The sequence below is a fragment of the Pseudophryne corroboree genome, chromosome 6 (assembly GCF_028390025.1).
Source record: "Pseudophryne corroboree isolate aPseCor3 chromosome 6, aPseCor3.hap2, whole genome shotgun sequence".
Lineage (NCBI taxonomy): Eukaryota > Metazoa > Chordata > Amphibia > Anura > Myobatrachidae > Pseudophryne > Pseudophryne corroboree.
This window is the reverse complement of record NC_086449.1, coordinates 517,719,911-517,744,327: the sequence shown is the minus strand read 5'-3', so window position 1 is coordinate 517,744,327 and position 24,417 is coordinate 517,719,911. Positions and strand designations below refer to the sequence as shown.

At 44.6% G+C, this 24,417-nt stretch overlaps 1 protein-coding gene across 6 annotated transcripts in view; it reads left to right on the top strand.

Moving 5' to 3' along the window:
- CNOT2 (CCR4-NOT transcription complex subunit 2) overlaps positions 1-23,888 on the top strand; it is a 234,323-nt gene extending 210,435 nt beyond the window's left edge. For all 6 annotated transcript variants that reach the window (XM_063927475.1, XM_063927472.1, XM_063927471.1 and 3 more), the window contains one exon: positions 22,611-23,888. In XM_063927475.1, coding sequence (XP_063783545.1) covers positions 22,611-22,697 — 87 coding nt within the window. In that variant the 3' untranslated portion in view covers positions 22,698-23,888. The remainder of the gene's footprint in view (positions 1-22,610) is intronic.
- Positions 23,889-24,417: the final 529 nt, after the last annotated feature.

Here is a 24,417-nt window from a genome sequence, read left to right as displayed (position 1 = left end):
TCAGGGGCAAACACGTTTGCAAAATTCTACAAATTTGATACCCTGGCTGAGGAGGACCTGGAGTTCTCTCATTCGGTGCTGCAGAGTCATCCGCACTCTCCCGCCCGTTTGGGAGCTTTGGTATAATCCCCATGGTCCTTACGGAGTTCCCAGCATCCACTAGGACGTCAGAGAAAATAAGAATTTACTTACCGATAATTCTATTTCTCGTAGTCCGTAGTGGATGCTGGGCGCCCATCCCAAGTGCGGATTGTCTGCAATACTTGTACATAGTTATTGTTACAAAAATCGGGTTATTATTGTTGTGAGCCATCTTTTCAGAGGCTCCTCTGTTATCATGCTGTTAACTGGGTTCAGATCACAGGTTGTACGGTGTGATTGGTGTGGCTGGTATGAGTCTTACCCGGGATTCAAAATCCTTCCTTATTGTGTACGCTCGTCCGGGCACAGTATCCTAACTGAGGCTTGGAGGAGGGTCATAGGGGGAGGAGCCAGTGCACACCAGGTAGTCCTAAAGCTTTACTTTTATGCCCAGTCTCCTGCGGAGCCGCTATTCCCCATGGTCCTTACGGAGTTCCCAGCATCCACTACGGACTACGAGAAATAGAATTATCGGTAAGTAAATTCTTATTTTTCCACTAGCCTTCCCATTTGGTGGTTTATCCTATGATGAATTGGGCAAACTCATCGCAGGTCTGCACGGTCAATTGTCGTGGATGGTCTGTTTTACTTGGCTAACCAGCTTCGCAGTGCCGCTGACTCTGTATGTGACTCTGCACTTTTTAGTCATATCCAGAATGCAGTGTTTAACGTCTAACGGACCACACTTAAACAGGAACTGAGGTTTTACTCCAACTTGTTCCTTGTTGTAGGCTTATTTCATCCGATATTTGTTTTCATGACTTGAGCATTGTGTTGTCCTTGAATAATTCTCTTGCATTGGACGTCAGCAAAGCGTTTCTTTCCGTTCCGTTTTGTGGTTGACTCAGATCACGGTCAAATAACTTTTGCAGGACTTGGGTTTTCTGTGTTCCAGCTGTGACTCTAGTGGGCCAGTGGTAGAAGGTTTATTCAGAATACTTAGATGCTTCCAATAGTTCCTGCGTATGAGCTGAAGAGAGAGAACAGGCAAGAGACTGAGAGTTGACAAATTCCCAGGACAGTGTCACGGAGCTTAACCTGCCGACTGTTTTCACAAGGGACTCCCGCAAAGGAGTTTTTGATTTAGCTGTGTGTGTCGCGGCCCTCTGCCAAGGTCTCTCAAAAGTAAAGCCTGAATATAACAGTAGGCAAGGAGGCAGGAACTAGGGAGGTTCAGGATGGCAGATAAGGACCAAAGGTGCAGTAATGAAACTGATGATGCAGGTATTCGGCTGGATTGAGCCCAGTAAACTGAATACACTTGGTGTACTGGTGTGCCAAACTAATCTAGCAAGCAGGATACACTTGAAATTCTAAGTTGAACCAAGCGGCTTGGAATGCTAAGTTGAACCCAGCGGCTTGGAATGCTAAGTTGAACCCAGTGATCAGGCATGGAACCGATGATGCTGCTTGTTTCGGGCTGGAACGGATGATGCTGCTTGTTTCGGGCTGGAACCGATGATGCTGCTTGTTTCGGGCTGGAACCGATGATGCTGCTTGTTTCGGGCTGGAACCGATGATGCTGCTTGTTTCGGGCTGGAACCGATGATGCTGCTTGTATCGGGCTGGAACCGATGATGCTGCTTGTATCGGGCTGGAACCGATGATGCTGCTTTTAATACAAGATCAGGCTGAAACCAGTTATGCTTCTTGAATACAGCTGGAATCAGTTATCACTAGTAACTGAACTAGAATCAGCAGGTGTTATACGAATCGGGAAGGTACAGAATATTACTCAGTGCTGAGTTGGAATCAGCAGGTGTTTCTAAAGTCAGGCTGAGACTGATGAGGAATACGGACTGTGGCCAAAACTACGGGTAGCAGAAGCCAGAAGTCTGGAGCCCAGGAAGTAGCTCTGTAAGCGAAGTTGTTCAAGGCATCTGCATTCTGTCTGAGCTTCCCTTTTATCCCCCCTGGTCAGCGGTGACTGAGAGACTAAGTTAGTTGACAGCTGTGGATGCTGTGGTTGGAGAATCAGAGGTCAGCTAATCGCAAGTGTCATGGCGGCGCCCAGGTCTATGTTTTGGAAGGAACTCTGGCGTTCCTTCTGAGCGTCAGAATGGTGAGTGGAAGCGGAGCTCTGCGGAGGTGCCCACTTGGATTATTCCCAGAATGCTGAGAGAGCTGTGCAGGGATAGCTTGTACAGACTGCCAAGTAGTTTGGGTAACACTGCTGAAATCAGGATTCTGCAGATTATTCTCATTGAAGAACTCTCTCAGGTGGATAATCAGCAGTTTACTGTGCTTGAACTCACAGCCTTTTTATCTTAGGAGGCCAGTCTGTCTTGGCCGGCCAGTTCTTATTTGGTCATTCATTGCTACAGCGGCTGTGTTTGTCCAGTATCTGTAAGGCGCTAACAGCGAGATAGTAATGGTACAGGCCGAATCCTCTAAGTGGAGACGTTTGTGCCGGATTTATCAGCAGTGTTCATGCTAGCAATGGGAAATTACAAGACTAACTTCCTTTAGCTTACTCATAGAAAGTGTGTTATCCCGAGACCCATTGCTTTTCACAGTGCGTGCCGTGACAGTTCTCTGGGTTCTCATCTAGTATATCTGTTTTCACCATACCCAATGTTGCTTCCAGTAATACAGCGCAACACAGTTCAACAGCATATTGTAATCCTAGTGGCTCCAGGCTGGCAACACAGGTTGTGGTATGCTGACATTCTTCTATTTTCAGTGTAGTCCATACTATGCCACAAAACTGAATTCTGGTTTTATCACGCAATTACCACAGAGAATAGACACTCTACATCTTGTGGCATGAACAAATAAAAAAAAAAGGGTTCATACATTCTAGTTTCACCCCTATTGTTTTTTGGCCTTTCTTCGGGGGTGCCCGTCTACTATGGGTCCAAATCTTTTTTACAGGGTGTGGGTGTATTCCACTACAGTTTCATCTGCCAGTAGCAGAGTGGGATCTTTATCTGGTCCTATCGACTCTCAAACAGGCGCTGTTTGAGCCTTACAATTCAGCAGATTTTCAGTGTGTTACGGGGGAAGCTGTCTTCCTTATGACTATTGCCTCAGCCTGGTGTGTTACCAAGTTAGGGATTTTGTCTTGCAAGCAGTGTGCTCCTTGTCTTCCATGACGATAAAGCAGTTTTCCGTACTGTTACTACATTCCAGCTGAATGTTGTTTTTTCACTAACACCATGAATTGTCTCCTCTGGTTTTTCATCCTTTGGCTGCTTCCTATGACCTAGATAATCTGGCTCTACTAGACGTAAATTAGTTTAAGCTCTGCGGGTTTACTGGCCATGTATTCATGCAGTGGCACAGCAACGGCAGGCCGTTTTTTGCCGCCGGTAAAAGGGCAAAACACATTTTACCCAATCGGGCAGTGTACAGCCCTCTGTCCAAACGTGTTTAGCATTTTCAGATTTTTGCCTCTGGTGGCACCCACTTTGGGCATAAAGTTCTCTGGTCAGGCAGCCTCAGCTTTCCCTCACATGGGAGCAGCTTTTGAATGTCCCATGGTTCAGTGTTCCCCAGCCTAGCTGAAAGAGAAAAGAGGGTTTTGGTCACTTACTGTTGAATCCTTTTCTCTGAAGCAGGCCTGGGATCACTGTGGGGGTAATTGAGACCTGATCGTAGCAGCAAATTTGTTAGAAATTGGGCAAAACCAAGTGCACTGCAGATGTGGCAGATATAACATTTGCAGAGAGTTAGATTTGGGTCGGTTATTTTGTTTCTGTGCAGAGTAAATACTGGCTGCTTTATTTTTACACTGCAATTTAAATTTCAGTTTAAACACACCCCACCCAAATCTAACTCTCTGCACATGTTATATCTGCCACACCTGCAGTGCCCATGGTTTTGCCCAACTGCTAACGAATTTGCTGCTACAATCAGGCTGAATTACCCCATGTTCCCTCCCTCAGGCTCAGTTGTGCAAGGTTTGGTCCTTGACCATCTTTTCCCTACTGGTTTATTTTATTTGTAGTAACAGTTTCACTGGGTTACTTCTATTCTTTTAAAGAAGTTTTAAAGCTACAGTTTAAATTTAAGTGCCAGCTGCTACCCCAACCTGCCTGATTCAGAGAAAAGGATTCAACAATAAGTGACCAAAAATACTCTTATAATACATACTTCTGCCTCACCACAAACCTAGGTGCTCTTCTAGTTTGGACTGCAAGGCATATACTGAGAACCGAGGGCAGGTTAAATGGGCTGTAGCAAAAACACAACAACCCCAGACGAGTAATATCTTGCATCAACGTTTAACTTATGCAACTCAATTCTCCTTTTTAAAAGTCTCTCTTCTGCCTATGAAATAACATTAGTGTGTATTTACAATCAACAGATTTAGTAATTATTGCCACTAATAATCAAAAGGTTTGGATGCTGCGGTAAGACACTGATATACAGATATACCCTAACCTTGTATTTCATCTTGTATCTCTTTGGAAGTTTTCCTTTTGATCTGTTTCTACCATTCTCACTATCTTTGTGTTTAATCTGGGGTTGACTTTTCTCTAGCAGCCACATACAGGGTTGTTGGTTTTAGTCCGATGGATCGTTAAACTTCTTAATATTTGCAACTGTAGTTGCTGGAACATCAAGCTGGTTGGAGATGGTCTTATAACCTTTACCATTAGGGTACTTCTCTATCATTTTCTTTCTGATCTCTGACAACACTCTCCTTTGCTTTCTCTGGTCCATGTTCAGTGTGGGGCACACAATGATACCAAACAGCAGACTGACTACTTTTCTTCATTTAAATGACTGACTAGAAGATATAAGATGTGTGATACTAATTCAAGATAGATATTAGTGTGAAATATCACTGTAATACAATTATGTATTATCTTTTGTAAGGGGTACCAAGAAATTTGTCCAGGCCATTTTTAGAGTATCCTTGGAGAATAAGCGATAATTTCACATTTATATTATTATTATTATTATTATTATTATTATTATGTATTATTGCTTTATTCTATGACATAGTAAAGGCATGCAGATATACATGAGATAATAGCTTTGTTTCAGTGAGCTGTAAGGGTACCAACAAATTTGTACACGACTATATGCTAGACACTCTGCGGGGTGTCCAATTACCCACGATAAATTACTGCGGGTAATTGTCTCGCCCCGAAAAGCCGGCGGGGGCCACAGTTTATCGAAGATTTCGTTTCAGATGAAACAAATCCCCAAAAATAGATGAAAATGAGTCTGCGACCGACGAAAACACAGGTTTCACTGAATCGCTGAACCTGTGTGTTTTCAGGAGAGTTTTTTTTTTTTTTCTGGGCGACTTAATAAGATAGCCCAAAAAAAGACCAAATCTCACAAACATCAGGAAAAATCGCAACAAACGTTCATTTTTCACTCCCGATGTTTATTACTTAATTAAAAATAGTTCTTTCCACTGTGCCACGAGCATTTCTGCAATGCTTGGCTGCACACACATTGGCCATTTGCGAGTTTTCCTGCACACATGGCAAAATGTATGATTTTATGGACCGAAGTCAGAATGGAACGCATCAGCAATGCGATTTTCTCGCAAAACTAAAACTCATGCTGAATTAGGGCCTATGGCCGCAATGTGCTTATCCGAAGCAGCACTTTTTGTGCCATCATGCTAAATTAGATTTCCCCCTTAGAATTTATTTCTGTTAATTACAACTAATACATCTTGAATGTTTTTCCAATATAATGCAGTTTATTAATTTTATCATTTATCATTTTTTGCAATTGTTTGATGGTCAGTGTGACCACACACAATGTTCTTGGCCAGCTGCTACCAGCTTTGAACAGTTTCTTAGATTGTAATGCTGATGGATTGGCCAATCCGCCAAACTATCTGACAATTGGTAAGTGAATACACACTTACCAATCGTCCACCCTGTGTGTCGTGCCTGACGTCACAACTGGATGGGCATTTAGATGTGACCACCTAGTTGAGATTTCAGTCACCGGAGGTCCCTGCAGCAAGTGTATGGGTGATCGGTAGACTGCCCATACACAGATACACAGATATATCCGCATTCAGCGGTGCTGCAGGGCCACCGCAATATGTCTGTGAACGATGTAATTCACAGACCTATCAGGGGTACACACCCGCCAGCAGGCTCCTGTTAAGCTGGGTACATACTAAGCAATATATAGCTCATTGTATACCCAGTTTAACGGTTTTCCTGCTTTGAAAGAGCAAAGTAGCCAACTCGCATTTCTCTGTAATTTGATTTGAATTATTAACATTAAACTTTTACTATGCCATGCTTTAACTTATTTGCCTGTCGGATATTCGGAATTATCTTGATGCAACTTCCTCAATTAGTTGTACAAATCAAATAATCATAATTATGGAATAGAAAATAGCCTGATTTGATAGAATAGAAAATAAATCATTTAATAAGGAAAACATTTTACTTCAATTTCACCATGAATAACCGTCTTCAGAAAGAAATTAAATAAGCATTCAGACAGCCTCCCCAGGACATCTGAACTATTAGTCTAAATGCATTATTTGCAAACAGTGCAGCTGAATGAAGACTATTGTGTACTGGTTTACATTAAAGGTACACTCGCTATTTTGTGGTCCTTTTTTTGCATTTGTGTAGTGGAAACTTTGATTATTGTAATATTTCTTGAAGCAATGCTTTGCCAAGCTTCTATAACCATGTTATTAACCACCTTTACATTACCTTTCTGCTGTTTTCTGATTCTGTGTCCTAATCCCCATTTCTCATACGTCCTAGAGGATGCTGGGGTCACATCAAGAACCATGGGGTATAGACGGGATCCGCAGGAGACATGGGCACTTTAAGACTTTGAATGGGTGTGAACTGGCTCCTCCCTCTATGCCCCTCCTCCAGACTCCAGTTTAGAATCTGTGCCCAGGCAGACTGGATGCACTCTGAGGAGCTCTACTGGGTTTCTCTGAAAAGACTTACGTTAGGTTTTTTATTTTCAGGGAGAACTGCCTGCAACGGTCTCCCTGCTTCGTGGGACTTAGGGGAGAGAAGTCAAACCTACTTCTGTGAGTTTCAAGGCTCTGCTTCTTTGGCTACAGGACACCATTAGCTCCTGAGGGTTTGATCACTAGGTACGCCTAGGGGCTCATTCCCAGAGCCGGCCGTCACCCCCCTTGCAGAGCCAGAAGTCAGAAGACAGGTGAGTAGAAGAAGAAAAGAAGTCTTCAGTGACGGCTTATGAGGTACCCCACAGCGACTGTACGCTGCGTGCCATGCTCGCACACACAACAGCACTACAGGGTGCAGGGCGCGGGGGGGGGGGGGCATATAAACCTCAAAAAAAAACTGGCAAGAGGGGACCTAAGTGCCTAGGCACTGTCCTAACCCCCGCCAGTATAAAAGTATAAAGATTTAGTTAAAAAAAAAAAAGCGGGACTGAAGCGCGCCATTGAGGGGGCGGGGCTTAGTCCTCAGCTCACACAGCTCAGCGCCATTTTCTATGTAGACACGCTGGTCCCTCCTCACACTTCTGAATAAATATCAGGGTGCAAAAAGAGGGGGGGGGGTTTGGGTGGCACAGAAAAAAAAAAATATATATATATATAGCGTTGCAGGTCTGGGGCATTCATTAGTGTTTCAGAACCGGTGATTAGGCGCTGGGTTGTGGGCTGGCAATCTTCCTCTGTGTCTCTCTGACAGACTTTACTGTGTGTCTGTCCCCTATATGCCCGGTGTGTCGGTGGGTGTTTGGTACATGTGTGGCGACACGTCGGTGGCTGAATGTTTTTCCCAAGAGAAAACTATATTAGGGACACAGACGTGTGTGGGTGGCCATGTAGGCACCACCAATATCTGACTGGGTAAAAAATTGCATATCAGAAAGGGTGTGTATGTATGTATGTATGTATATGTGTGTGTGTATATATATATATATATATATATATATGTGTGTGTGTATATATATATATATATATATATATATATATGTATGTGTATATATATATATATATATATATATATATATATATATATATATATATATATATATATATATAGTAAGGTTGCATAACTCTGTGTCCCAAACACAGACGTAGAAATATCTATGGAGGATGTCATGTTCATAGCTATATTTCCCTCAGACCCCTCGGGGTCGGAAAATTTTTATTTTGCCCAGTTACTACTCCCTGATATAGACACGGATACTGTTTCCTATGTCGACCATAATGTTTCCTGATTAGATGCGCAAAAAAAAAAAAGAGCATTCAGTACATGAGTAGTGCACATTAAAGACATCACTGAGGACTCTGGCTGTTCCTGACAGAAGGGTTTATGTGTGGAGATATATATATATATATATATATATATATATATATATATATATACAGTATGTATATATGGTAGTGTATGTGTGTGTGTGTGTGTGTGTGTGTGTGTGTATATATATATATATATATATATATATATAAGTTATAATGAAAGCTGAGGTATCGTTCCTCATTCTCATGTGCTGAGAGCTCTGTGTGAGAAAGTCTGGGTCAGCCCTGACAAGATGGTTTCAAATCCTCATGGGGATTCTGACTGTTTATTCTTTTCCCGCCGCGGACAGAATAAAGTGGGAGTCGCCCCCTGATCTGCACGGGGCCTTGTCACAAATCCAGCGGATCGTATGCAGGAAGCTACGTGATATTCTAGTTATGTGTCTACGACTACGCTCGTTAGACCTTCCATTACATGCGCATGGGGGAGTAGTAGTAATCAAATATGGTCAGGTACCTTGTAATCCGATGTAGATACTCTGGGGAGAAATGGGATACTCCTTATGTTGGGTCATATCAAGGCCACTGCAGCATACTTTCGTGCGACTGCAAGGGATATAGGACTCTTGGGTTCACGGGCCAACTCCATGGCGGTCTCGGTTAGGAGGGCGTTGTGGATTCACCAATGCAATGCTGATGCTGACTCCAAGAAGAAGGGGAGTCTCTTCCCTATGAAGGTGAAGCCTGGTTTGGTGACGGCCTAGTTGATTTGATCTCGACAGCTGCCGCTGGTAAGTCCGCCTTCTTGCCCTATGTTCCCTCGCTACGGATGATGACACATCTTTGTCGGATGCAGTCATTTCGGCCCAATAGTTACAGATTCCCCTTTCTTTGCAGGTAGAGGAAGGAGAAAAGGGAAGAGGTTCGCATCCTCTTCAGGATCACAGGAGAAGCGATCATCCTCTGTGTTCTGCCACATTCACCGCATGACGCTGGGACTCTCTTGCAGGAGCCCACACTGGTGGGGCCACATCTAAAACTCTTCAGTCAGTCCTGGAACGGACCTGGACCCGGGTTTTTTTTACGAATAGTGTCCCAAGGGGTACATACTGGAGTTTCCAGACGTTTCCCCTCACCAATTTTTCATATTACCGATTCTCCTCCGGACGGGGAGGTAGTATGCGACGCATTACAAAGGTTGTATCAGGATCAGGTCATTGGCCTGGTTTCCCCTGTCACAACTCGGTCAGACCAATCCTAAATCTGAAATCCCTCAATTTCTATTTAAAGAAATTCAAATCCAAGATGGAATCTCTCAGGGCAGTGATTTCTAATCTGGAAAAAGAGTTTTTTTCATGGTCTCCGTAGACATAATGGAGGCCTAATTACAATTTCCCCCGCATTAGGCTTACCTGAGGTTTGCAATTCAGGGTTGTCCTTACCAATTTCAGACGTTGCCGTTTGGTCTGTCCACGGCTCCAAGGATTTTCACCAGGGTGATGGCGGTAATGATGGTTCTACGTCGCTAGTAAGGGGTCACAATTATCCCGTACTGGGACGGTCTCCTGATAACGGTGAGGTCAAGGAACCAGTTGGTGCAAAACATTGCAATCTCCCTGACAGTTCATCAACAACATGGTTGGCTCCTGAACTTGCCGAAATCACTTTTAGTCCCAACGACGCGGTTGTCGGTTTTGGGAATAATACTAGACACAGAACTACAGAGAGTTTTTTCTTCCAGGGGGAAAAGGCTCTGGAGATCCAGAGTCTAGTCAAACAAATTCCGAGACCAGCAAGAGTGTCAATTCATCAATACATTCGGTTGCTGGAAAAGATGGTTGCGGCCTATGAGGCCACTCAGTTTGTCAGGTTCCATGCCAGGGTGTTCCAGTGGGACCTGTTGGACAAGTGGTCCGGTTCCCACCTACACATAAATCGAAGGATAATCCTGTCTTCCAAGACCAGAATCTCACTCCTGTGGTGGCTGCGCAGTTCTCACGTCCTAGAGGGGCGCAGGTTCGAGATCCAGGACTGGATCCTAGCGACCACGGATGCAAGCCTCCGAGGCAGAGGGGCAGTCACACAGGGGGGGAAACTTCCAAGGAAGATGGTCAAGTTAGGAAACTTGTCACCACATAAACGGTCTAGAGTTAAGGGCTGTTAACAACGGTTTTCTACAAACGAAAAGCAGAACAGCAATGGCAGAAACCTCAAGGATTTTCCGCTGGGCGGAAAAACATACAAGCGCTCTGTCGGCGATGTTCGTTCCAAGAGTGGACAACTGGGGAGCAGACTTCCTCAGCAGACACGTTTTCCATCCAGGAGAGGGGAGACCTCCTCCAAGTAGTCTTCGAAGAGGTGACATGTCGTTGGGCTTTCCTCAAGTAGGAATGATGGCGTCTCGTCTCAATAAGAAGCTTCAGAGTTCCAGGTCAAGGGACCCTCAAACAGGAACAGTGAATGCACTGGTGACACCGTGGGTGTTTTCAGTCAATATATGTATTCCCTACGTTTTCTCTCGTTCCAAAAGTTCTGGGATCATAAAAAGGAAATACGAGCTAGCCTCATGGTCCCAGACTGGCCAAGGAGAGCTTGGTATCCATATCTCAGGAATTACTCATAGGAGATCCCTGGCTTTTTCCTTTGCGCGAGGACCTGTTGCGGCAGGGGCTGTGCGTGTATTGGGACTTACCGCGGCTACGTTTGACGACATGGCGGTTGACCGCCAAATCCTAGTCCGTAAGGGTATTCACACGGAATTAGTTCTCCACGCTTATTCGGGCTATAAAAGGGGTAACGTCTAAACATTACTACCGTATTTGGAGAAAATAAGTTTCTTGGTGTGAATCCAAGAAGACTCCTACGGCAGAGTTGTCAGCTTGGACGTTTTCTCCATTTTCTACAAGCAGGTGTGGATGCGGGCCTAAACTTGGGCTCAATTAAAATCGGCCTTAGCGGGTTTCTTTCAGAATAAATTGGACTCCCTTCCAGAAGTTCAGGCTGTCGTGAAGGGCGTGTTGCACATCCAACCTCCATTTGTGCCCCAGTGGCACCATGGGATCTTAAGTATGGAGGAGTGAATTTCCTCACTTGGAAAGTGGTCGTCGGGTTGGCCTTGGCATACGCAAGGCGAGTGTCTGAGTTAGCGGCCTGGTCTCACAAGAGACCTTATTTGATCTTCCATGAAGATAGAGCAGAGTTGGAAACTCGTGAACAATTTCTACTGAAGGTGGTTTCTTCTTTCCACATGTACCAACCTATTGTGGTGCCTGTGACTACCGACGCCTTCGCTGAGTCGAAGTCTCTGCATGTAGTCAGAGTTTTGAAAATTTATGTCGCCAGGACGACTCCGTTTAGGAACACAGGCTCTGTTTGTCCTGTTTGCTCCCAACAAGATTGGGTGTCCTGCTTTCAAGCTGACCGTTGCGCGCTGGATCTGTGGTACGATTCAGCATGCTCATCTCACGGCAGGATTGCCGTTACCGATATAGGTGAAGGCCCATTCTACTAGAAAGGTGGGCTCGCCCGGGGCGGTTGACAGGGGGAGTCTCGGCATTGCAACTTTGCCGAGCAGCTGTTTAGCAAACAATTTGGCTAAGTAATACAGTTTAATACCTTGGCCGAGGTTGACCTCACGTTTGGTCATTCGGTACTGCAGAGTGGTCCGCACTCTCCCTCCCATTCTAGAGCTTTGATATAACCCCATGGTTCTTGATGTGACCTCAGCATCCTCTAGGACGTATGAGAAAATAGGATTTTAATACCTACCGGTAAATCCTTTTCTCTTAGTCCGTAGAGGATGCTGGGCGCCCGTCCCAGTACGTACTATATCTGCAGTGATTATTTGTGGTTACACACATGTTGTGTTATGTTTCTTGTCAGCCAGGTGCTGCAATTGTTCATGCCGTTGGCTTGTATTCTGTGGAATGCCACGTTCTGCGGCATACTTGAGGTGTGAGCTGGTAAGATGCTCACCGTGGTTTAACAATAAATCCTTTCCTCGAAATGTCCGTCTCCCTGGGCACAGTTCCTATAACTGGAGTCTGGAGGAGGGGCATAGAGGGAGGAGCCAGTTCACACCCATTCAAAGTCTTAAAGTGCCCATGTCTCCTGCGGATCCCGTCTATACCCCATGGTTCTTGATGTGACCCCATAATCCTCTACGGACTAAGAGAAAAGGATTTACAGGTAGGTATTAAAATCCTAATATCTTTCCCTAATCCTTCCTTTTGTTCTTATATATCTAGTATATTCATCACTTGTGCTGAGCAAAAATAAGATTTTAAACCTACCGGTAAATCTTTTTCTCGTAGTCCGTAGAGGATGCTGGGGACTCCGTAAGGACCATGGGGATAGACTGGCTCCGCAGGAGACATGGGCACTTTAAGAAAGACTTTTTTAGATCTGGTGTGCACTGGCTCCTCCCTCTATGCCCCTCCTCCAGACCTCAGTTAGAGAAACTGTGCCCAGAGGAGACGGACAGTACGAGGAAAGGATTTTTGTTAATCCAAGGGCAAGATTCATACCAGCCACACCAATCACACCGTATAACTTGTGATATACTATCCAGTTAACAGTATGAAAATGACATAGCATCAGTCCAAGACCGATGAGACTATAACATAACCCTTATTTAAGCAATAACTATATACAAGTCTTGCAGAAGTAGTCCGCACTTGGGACGGGCGCCCAGCATCCTCTACGGACTACGAGAAAAAGATTTACCGGTAGGTTTAAAATCTTATTTTCTCTTACGTCCTATAGGATGCTGGGGACTCCGTAAGGACCATGGGGATTATACCAAAGCTCCCAAACGGGCGGGAAAGTGCTGATGACTCTGCAGCACCGATTGAGCAAACAGGAGGTCCTCCTCAGCCAGGGTATCAAACTTTTAGAACTTGCAAAGGAGTTTGAACCCGACCAAGTAGTAGCTCGGCACAGCTGTAGCGCCGAGACCCCTCTGGCAGCTGCCCAAGAAGAGCCCACCTTCCTAGTGGAATGGGCCTTGACCGATTTAGGTAACGGCAATCCCGCCGTAGAATGCGCCTGCTGAATCGTGATACAGATTAAGCGAGCAATAGTCTACTTTGAAGCAGGGGCACCAATTTTGTTGGTTGCATACATGACAAACAGTGCTTCTGTTTTTCTGACTGTAGCCGATCTGGCCACGTAAATTTTAAAATCCCTGACCACATCAAGGGACTCTGGATCCTCCAAGTCACGCGTAGCCACAGGCACCACAATAGTTCATATGAAAGGATGAAACCACTTTTGGCAGGAATTGAGGACGGGTCCGCAATTCCGCTCTATCCATATGGAAAACCAGATAGGGGCTTTTATGTGATAAAGCCACTAATTCCGACACTTGCCTAGCCGAAGCCAAGGCTAATAACATGACCACCTTCCAAGTGAGATTTTTCAACTCCACCGTTTTAAGTGGTTCAAACCAGTGTGACTTAATGAAACTTAACACCACGTTAAGGTCCCAAGGCGTCACCGGAGGTACAAAAGGAGGCTGAATATACAGTACTCCCTTCACAAAAGTTTGTACTTCAGGGAGAGAGGACAATTCCTTTTGAAAGAAAATGGATAAGGCCGAAATCTGAACCTTAATAGATTCTAATTTTAGGCCGAAATTCACTCCAGTTTGCAGGAAGTGAAGGAAACGGCCCCGATGGAATTCTTCCGTAGGAGCATTCCTGGCCTCACACCAAGAAACATATTTTTGCCATATACGGTGATAATGTTTAGATGTCATGTCCTTCCTAGCCTTTATTAGCGTAGGACTGACCTCATCTGGAATACCCTTATCCGCTAGGATCCGGCGTTCAACCGCCATGCCGTCCAACGCAGCTGCGGTAAGTCTTGGAATAGACATGGCCCCTGTTGCAACCGGTCCTGTCTTAGAGGAAGAGGACATGGATCTTCTGTGAGCATTTCCTGCAGATCCGGATACCAGGTCCTTCGTGGCCAATCTGGAACAATGAGGATTGTTCTCATTCCTCTCCCTCCTACCATTCTCAACACCTTGGGTATGAGAGGAAGAGGGGGAAATACATAGACCGACTGGAACACCCACGGTGTCACTAGGGCATCTACAGCTACTGCCTGAGGGTCTCCTGACCTGGTGCAATACCTCTGTAGCTTCTTGTTGAGGCGGGACGCCATCCTGTCTATCTGTGGCAGTTCCCACTGACTTGCAATCTGCGCGAAGGCTTCCTAAAGAAGTCCTCTCTTGGATGCAGGTCGTGTTTGCTGAGGAAGTCTGCTTCTCAGTTGTCCACTCCCGGAATGAACTGCTGAAAATGCGCTTACATGATTTTCCGCCCAGCGGAGAATCCTGGTGGCTTCTGCCATTTCCACTCTGCTCTTTGTGCCGCCTTGGTGGTTTACATGAGCCACTGCGGTGATGTCTGACTGGATCAGAACCGGTAGGTCGCGAAGCAATGTTTCCGCTTGCCGAAGGGCGTTGTATATGGCCCTCAGCTCCAGGATGTTGATTTCAATACAAGTTTTTTGACTTGACCCAAAGACCTTGGAAGTTTCTTCCCTGTGTGACTGCTCCCCCACCTCGGAGGCTCGCGTCCGTGGCTACCAGAATCCAGTCATGGATGGCGAACCTGCGACCCTGCAGAAGGTGAGCACTCTGCAGCCACCATAGGAGAGACACCCTGGCCCTAGGGGACAGGGTGATTAACTGATGCATCTGTAGATGTGATCCGGACCACTTGTTCCGTAGATCCCATTGGAAAGTCCTCGCATGGACCTGCCGAAGGGAATGGCCCCGCAAGATGCCACCATCTTTCCCAGGACCCGAGTGCAGTGATGCACTGACACCTGTTTTGGCTTTAATAGGTTTTTTTTACCAGAGTCATTAGTTCCTGGGCCTTCTCTATTGGAAGATGAACCCATTTCTGGTCCGTATTCAGAATCAACCCCAAGAAGGGCAGACGAGTCATAGGAACCAACTGTGACTTCAGGGTATTGAGAATCCAGCCGAGTTGCTGTGACACCTTCAGCGAAAGTGACACGCTGTTCAACAACTGCTCTTTTGATCCCTTATTAGGAGATCGTCCCAGTATGGGATAATTGTGACTCCTTGCTTGCGTAGGAGCACCATCATTTCCGCCAATTACCCTGAAATTGGTAATGACAATACTGTACCGTAATTCTCAGGTACGCCTGATGGGGTGGATAAATGGGAACATGAAGGTATGCAGCCTTTATGTCTAGATACACCATAAAATCCCCCCTCTTCCAGGCTGGCGATGATCGCTCTGCGCGATTCCACTTTGAATTTTAACCTTTTCAAGTATAGGTTCAGAGATTTTAATTTTAAAATAGGTCTGACCGAACCGTCCGGTTTCGGGACTACAGCCAAGGTTGAGTAATATCCCCTTCCTTGTTGAAGGAGGGGAACCTTGAGCACCACCTGTTGGAGACACAATGTGTGAATTGTATTTAATATTATCTCCCTTTCTGGGGGAGAAGCCGGTAGGGCCGATAAGGAAAACCGGCGAGGAGGCACCTCTTCGAATTCCAGCTTGTAACCCTGAGAAACAATTTCTATTGCCCAGGGATCCACCTGTGAGTGAACTCAGATGTGGCTGAAGAGTCGAAGACGTGCTCCCACTGGGGCGGACTCCCTTAGCGGAGCCCCAGCGTCATTCGGTGGATTTAGTAGAGGCCGGGGAGGACTTCTGTTCCTGGGAACTAACTCTGCCCTGCGCCCTTACCTCTGGTAAGAAAGGACGCTCTTCGTACTTTCTTGTTTTTCTGCGACCGAAAGGACTGCATTTGATAATGTCGTGCTTTCTTAGGCTGTGAAGGAATATAAGGCAAAAGATCAGATTTACCAGCTATAGCTGTGGAGACCAGGTCCGAGAGCCCTTCTCCACACAATTCCTCACCCTTGTAAGGTAAAACCTCCATATGCCTCTTTTAGTCGGCATCACCTGTCCATTGCATGTTCCACAGGACACGTCTAGCAGAAATCGACATAGCGTTGACTCTAGAACCCAGTAGACCAATGTCTCTTTGAGCATGTCTTATATATAAGACAGCATCTTTTATATATCCTAGGGTCAATAACATGGTATCCTTATCTAAGGTTTCAATCTCCGCTGATAAAGTATCTGTCCCCGCTGCTACAGCGCTATAAACCCCTGCCGACACAATCGCCGGTCTGAGTAGTGTACCAGAATGTGTGTAAATGGACTTCAAAGTACTTTTCTGCATGCTATCTGCAGGATCATTGAGGGTAGCTGTATCTTGGTATGTCAGCGCTACCTTTTGGGGAAACGTGTCAACGCCTTGTCCACCCTAGGGGAGGATTCCCATCATATCCTGGCCCTAGCAGGGAAAGGATACGCCATGAGAATTCTTTTGGGAAACTGTAGTTTCTTGTCTGGAGATTCCCGCTCTTTTTCACACAATTCATTTGGTTCATGAGAGGGGGGAAATGTTATGTCAGCTTTCTTCCCCTTAAACATGTGTACCCTCGTGTCAGGGACAGATGGGTCATCAGTGATATGCAAAACATCTTTTATTACAATAATCATATATTGAATACTTTTCTGCCAGTTTTGGCTGTAACTTTGCATCATCGTAGTCTACACTGTCGGTATCAGTGTCTATTATTTTGGATAGTGGGCGTTTTGAGACTCTGAAGGTCCCTGCGACATAGGGACAGACATGGGTAGATTCCCTGTCTGTTCTCAAACCTTTTGTGCAATAAATTTACCTCAGCACTTAATTCCACATATCCAGTCAGGTGTCGGCGTTGTCAACGGAGACACCACACACACATTTGCTCCATCTCCTCCTTAGAAGAGCCTTTTACCTCAGACATGTCGACACACACGTACCGACACACCACACACTCAGGGAATCTTCTTATCTGAAGACAGTTCCCCCACAAGGCCCTTTGGAGAGACAGAGAGAGAGTATGCCAGCACACACCCAGCGCTAATACCCCAGGAAAAACACACAATGTGTTTACCCAGTAGCGCTGTAATACTATTATTTGCTGCCAATTATGTGCTTCCCCCCCCCCCCCCCCCCCCCTCTTCTCTGAAACTCGCTTTCACCGTGGATAAGCAGGGGAGACTCCGGGGAGCTTCCTCTCAGCTGTGCTGTGGAGAAAATGGTGCTGGTGAGTGCTGAGGTAGAAGCCCCGCCCCCTTGGCGGCGGGCTTCTGTCCCGATTAAATACAATAAAAACTGGCAGGGGCTCTTTATATATACAGTGCCTAGCTGTATATATATATCTTTTGCCAGAAATGAGGTTTATATTGCTGCCCAGGGCGCCCCCCCCTGCGCCCTGCACCCTTACAGTGACTGCCGTGTGTGAGGTGTGTGGGAGCAATGGCGCACAGCTGCCGTGCTGTGCGTTACCTCAGTGAAGATCATGAAGTCTTCTGCCGCCTCTGAAGTCTTCTTTTCTTCTCATACTCACCCGGCTTCTATCTTCCGGCTCTGTGAGGAGGACGGCGGAGCGGCTCCGGGACGAACTCCAGGGTGAGACCTGTGTTCTGACTCCCTCTGGAGCTAATGGTGTCCAGTAGCCTAAGAAGCAGAGTCTTGAAACTCACAGAAGTAGGTCTGCTTCTCTCCCCTCAGTCCCTCGATGCAGGGAGTCTGTTGCCAGCAGGCTCCCTGAAAATAAAAAACCTAACAAATATACTTTCTGTCAGAAAGCTCAGGAGAGCTCTCTGAAAAGCACCCAGTCTCCACTGGGCACAGTATCAAACTGAGGTCTGGAGGAGGGGCATAGAGGGAGGAGCCAGTGCACACCAGATCTAAAGTCTTTCTTAAAGTGCCCATGTCTCCTGCGGAGCCTGTCTATCCCCATGGTCCTTACGGAGTCCCCAGCATCCTCTAGGACGTAAGAGAAATGAAAATGAAAACTAATAAAATGATTCAGGTTACAGTTCCTTTTATAGTCCAATAACTGTTGAAAACGCAAATAATTAATTAGTGATCCTGTGATTTTGTTTGGTAAAGATTTGCTTGTTTTATAGCTTTATTGAACACTTGGGTAGTCCAGTTTCTATGCATCTGTATGTGACAGGATATTGGTGTTCCAAATGTTCTGGAACCAGCTATGAGGAGATTAAGTTTTCATTCTCAACATTTTTTTTATTCCGGCTGATGCTAAGTGGCCCATGGTGTATTGTATTTGGTAAAACATAGTACAGTAGCTAACTTTCCTTGCCACAGTGCAGATTACTGGATCATTTCCCTTCCACAGTCTGCAACATGGTCATTGTAGTCAATAGATAACTCACCTGTAGGAGGAAACTGAGACATCCTGAGGAAGTGCATGTTGCCAACATGGGCATGATCTAACCCAGGGGTAGGTGACCTGTGGCATTAGTGTCAGTCCCTCTTTTATGGTCAGTCCCTATTTTACTAGGCATGCTATGCTGCTCCTTCCCTCACAGAGGAGACCCTTTTGACACTATAAACAGAAGAACCAACATGTGGCCTGTATGTCCAGGGAAGCCTGAAACTCTGGTTAGTGAACTTTGCCACAGTCTGTCCTGCTCATAGTCTAATAACCTTACAAAATTCTAAAGCGAGTCTTCGTCTCCAAACTAAAAAATTCATCAACCTATCCTGCGCAAACTAGCTTCTTAAAAGAGAGGCATGGGAAGCTGCTGTAATTTTTAATACACATCTATTACTTTTGTAAATGGTTGTATATGTTGTTATAGTGACACTGAAATTGGTTTTGCTTGTAGTGTTGAATGTCTAGCACTGAAAGGGAAAAATGCCCACCCCTGATGTAACCCAAAGCCAACAGGACTGTGAAGCAGTACAAGTAATATTGTTTGTTTATTGAGTCCAAAAAGACTCCAAGCACTTGTGCCGCTTTGCTTCCCATATTGGGTGTAAAGTAGTGTATTTATTAATGTCAGGCACCTGCCATGTTTCTAGCTCTAGCAAAATGAACCATCATATGGAAACTGCAACAGAGTGGGAAACATTGCATAAGGCGTACTACCAAAACCTACGGTATATGCGCATTACTCTTCCTTTTACTTTTTTAGTGTTTTTTGTTGTTGTTGTTTTTGGTTACTTTTCCTTCCCAGAAAAGAAAATCTATAGGAGGGTATGGAAATGTATTTTGCAAAGGAACACATTAAACTTAAGGAAACCAAATAGGCTTTTTCAGCTTTCTGGTATTCCGCGTTTTAGACTTATAAAAGTCAGTTGAAAATGACAATAAAATCATTACTTTTACAGTATGCTATTAGACATTCAGCCTTCGGGTGTTTTTACATTACAGTAACCAGTGTATTTCATAGCAGAAAAGCTGTTGCAGGAAGGAAGTTGCAGATCATGACTAGAGGACAGGGCACTGACAGAGCACTTCCGACGTTTGTTGCATGGATGAGCCAGTATAGTTAGAATGGAAGAGGAGAGCAAGTTGCAGGAACCAGTGTGAAGCAGAAAATACGGTAATTAAAACCAGGAGTGGTTTTTGCTATGTGCAGTAGAATGGAGGAACCGTGTGCACTGCTTGATGGGTAGGGAAATGGTAATCCCTGGCCTGTGTGTTGTCTCAGATGCTTGTATCCTCTACAAAGTTAGTAAAGTAGCCATTTCTGCAGTTTCAAATTGTGTGCTTGAACGGCAGGAGAGGAGGGCAGTTCTGTTACTGGCAGTGCTTAGGATGGTGTGTGAAGTCATTGTTGCTGGCTGCTGAATGTGTCATTGTGGTGGTGAGTAGTATAGGCACAACTACATGATGATGAGGAGGAATACTATGCACACGTTTTGTCGACATAAATAATGTCAGCATGCATAAAATGTTGACCGGCAGAAAGTTGACAGTCCATTTTAGTGTCCGTATTAGGCTGCGGTTAGGGTACAGTTGGGGTCAGGGCTGCAATCACCTGAAACCGCTATGTTCACATTCCTGCAATCTCAATATAATATCCATTTTGAATATCCACACCCAGGAGGAATATCTATAATTTGGCATTAGGCTAAACTAGTTCTGAGCTTCACTATTTTGTCTGGTGGCATTTACAGATACGGAAGGGTTTGCTATGGTGAAGTATGATAATCATAGCTAAACTTTTCAACGAGTTGTCAAATAATGGAGAAACCACCTTCAGACAGATATAATAATTAACCCAAAATAAAGTAAAATATAAATATGTGATGCTGCATAGGTGTCAGGTTGCAATTATTTGCAGCTGGCAATCACTACATTAATTCTGTTAGCGATCACAGGCTGTGAATAGTCACAGCCTGGCGCACCATGCAGAATTGCAGAAAACATAGTAACATAGGGAATAATTCAGACCTGAACGTTCGCAAACGATTTTTGCATTGCTGCGATAAGATAGTCACCACCTACAGGGGGAGTGTATTTTAGCTGTGCAATTTGCGAACGCATGTGTAGCAGAGCTGTACAAACAGATCTTGTGCAATCTCTGCACAGCCCAAGACTTAAACAGCCGCTGCGATCACATCAGCCTGTCCGGGGACCGGAAATTGACGTCAGACACCCTCCCTTCAAGCGCATGTACACGCCTGCGTTTTTCCAGACACTCCCTGAAAACGGTCAGTTGACGCACACAAACGCCTTCTTCCTGTAAGTCTCCTTGCGATCGCCCGTGCGAACGGATCCGTCGCACAACCCCATTGCTGAGCGGCGATCCGCTTTGTACCCATGCAGCACGCCTGCGCATTGCGGTGCATGCGCAGTTTGGACCTGATCGCCCGCTGTGCGAAAACGCACAGCAGCGATCAGGTCTGAATTACCCCCATAGTTTCTGAGGTTGAAAAAAAGAGAATTTGTCCATCAAGTTCAACCTTAGTGATCTCCTACACTAATCATTTTAAGACTAATTTGAACTGTGGTGAATGTTTAGCCGTTATGTCTATTCCTTTTTTTATTTTTTCATTTATTTCTTACTATAGTGCATGATTTATCCCCCATAACCCTGTATATCCTTATCCATTAGGAATTTATCTAGCCCATTCTTAAAAGTTTTGACAGAGTCCGCCATTACTGCTCTTTCAGGCAGGTAATTCCAAATCCATATTGTCCTTACTGTGAAGAAACCTTTCCGCCTTTGTGTACGAAATCTCCTCTCTAACCTAAGCGGGTGTCCACATGTCCTTTTGTGATGATCTTACCCAAAACAAATCCCCCGCTAGCTCTTTGTATTGACACCTTATATATTTGTAAATATTAATCATGTCCCCTCTTCATTTCCTTTTTTCCAGTGTAAACATGCCTAGCCTAGCAAGCCTTTCCTCGTATTCGCGCGTCTCCACACCCTTAATCATCATGGTTGTCCATCTCTGAACCTTTTCTGGTTCCAGAATATCCTTTTTGTAGTATGGTGCCCATAGCTGTGCACAGTATCAAGATGAGGCCTTACTAGTGATTTATATAATGGGAGTATAACATTCTCATCCCTTGCATCAGTTCTCCGCTTTATGCATGCTAATACCTTGTTTGCCTTTTGTGCTACATTCCTACTTTGGGTACTACTGCTAAGGGGTGTAGTACGGTATGCCGGCAGCCGTGCTCCCGGCGACCAGCATACCAGCGCCGGCATACCGACCGCCGGCATACCGACAGTGTGGCGAGCTCAAATGAGCCCCTTGCGGGCTCGCCACGCTGCGGGCACGGTGGCGCTATTTTAATTCTCCCTCCAGGGGGACGTGGACCCCCACGAGGGAGAAAAAGTGTCGGTATGCCGGCTGTCGGGATTCCGACGCCGGGATCCTGACAGTTGGCATACTGAAGACCACCCCTGCTAAGTTTGTTAGATAAGCATGGCTACATCTGTATGTGCTGCAGAATACAAAAAAATCAAGCAATTGCACAGGTTTTAGTGAGTGAGTTATGTACCACTCAGCCAGAGTAATACAGAGAACAGAATTCTGATTGTATCCAAATGATTGCCCATTATAGGAACACAATAATGGACTTCAGATACATGGATGTTCAGGGCTCAGCACAAAGTAAAGAATGTCTGCCCTGCTTCTATTTGTAGTGTCCATAAAGATACGGCTACTTAATTTTGTATAGCTAGGAATATTGGCAATATTGTATATGTGTCAAAATGGTGTGACTTTTTGTGTGATACTGTTATGAGAGGAAAGCTGTATATTAGCTATTAAATGTAGATGGTGCTCATTTACTCTTTTACCTCTTGGATGATGCTTTGTTATGAAACATAATTTTATTTCAGCTATCAACAGTTGTTCCTGAACCATACCTACTAAAATCAAATATTTTTTTTTTGTTTCCGGGCAGGAGTTCCATTTGGAATATGACAAGCTAGAAGAAAGGCCTCATCTGCCATCCACCTTCAATTACAATCCTGCTCAGCAAGCCTTCTAAAGACTTCCCTGTTCATGGGGTATGGCTGTCTCAGCACAATACGCAACAAAACCGCAGAACTGATGAGGCTCAGTCATTCTGGTTTTAATTCCTTGAGGATCTGGCAATTGTCTCATGCAAAGGGATCATCATTTGAGGTCCTGCCTTACTAATTATGTGCTGCCCAACAACTAGAATTGTTATTTGTTTCTCTTTAGTTTGAGCAGGGTCTGGTATTATTTTTTTTTTCTTTTTCCTCTTTGGTTATTTTTTTTTTTTTTTTGGTTTTCATTTTATGCCAGCAGACAGACCTAGGTCTGTACACAGATACACACACAAGTACAGTATACTGACAAAGTTTACCACTCAGTTTCCAAATTGTACAAAGGGAGAGAGCGAGAGAGAAAAAAAAAAAAGATTAGACAGCAAAGTTTGCATTGTTCATTGTAGCACTATTGGTAATAAAAGAAACACATGTTTTGTGCATTTTTATGTTAAGATCCTTCTCGTATTTCATTTGGAAAGATGGGCAAGGTCACCTTCCTTTGTTTTACTCCCCCTTCTGTTTTGAAAGGCAATTTTTCTGCCATGTTCAGCCCCTTCACAGCCAGAGGAGTCTGTGTCTCATTGCAGTGCAAGGTTCTGCAGGTCCCTGTGGTAGGGAATGGGCAGACAACAAGAATAATTCACTGTTTAGGAGAAAGATATTGCCGCAGCCTTTGGACAATTTCCAGAGTTGCGTGTTACTGAGCTTCATCTTTCCAGAATGAGCAAAACACTGTCCAGTCTTTGTTACGATTTTGTAATAAATGTGTACATTTTTTTTAAATTTTTGGACATCACATGAATAAAGGTATGTATGTACGAATGTGTATATATTATATATATGACACCTATTTTGGAAATGTTTGCCCTGCTGTACCTCATTTTTAGGAGGTGTGCATGGATGCAATATATGAAAATGGGACATTCTGGAACTGCTGGTCAGGGGACTCCATTGTCGCCCTGTGCACTAAAGGGCCAGATTTTCAGCAGCCAAGGACATCCATACCCAAGTGAACGTGATGGGACTTAAGGAAGTGGACTGAGACAATTCACTCTGGCTGTTTGAACAGCAGCGTTTCATAGGAAGAAAAAAAAAAGATCAATCTTGTATTTTCTGACCACATAAAGGCTTCTTCTCTTTGTAATAAAGTAGAAAAGCTCTCCTCACTGCAGTGTTGACTTTGATTTGAGATTGTGAAATCATTTCTGTTATCATAACAAGGGTTCTATTTAAAGTTTAGATCAATGGTATAACAAGTGGAGTTGAAAACAAAAAATGGTAAGCACTGAGCATATATCTGTAATAGAAAACAGTGATCACTTTCAATAGCTGATAACGCTACTTACAGATGTATCCACATTTATCTTGACGGTTAATAGGATTAACTGTGACTGGCCAGTCAGACTTAATGCCCTGCTGTATTGTTCTCTGTATTGTATTGCAGTTGAGAACAATAGCTGAAGGGTTTATGCTAATAAGTCATTTTGTGACTAGGCACAGAAAACTACTCAAGATAACGGTGGATACATCTGTAGCCCATTTTTCCAATCACTTATGTAACAATGAGAGCATTTGTACAGCAGATCAGATGAAGTAACTATTAATCTCAACTGAATAAAACAAAAAGAAAATGACTAGGTCATTTTATACCTGTAAATTATCTATCCAGCCTTCCATGTTTTGAGTAAAAGGTAA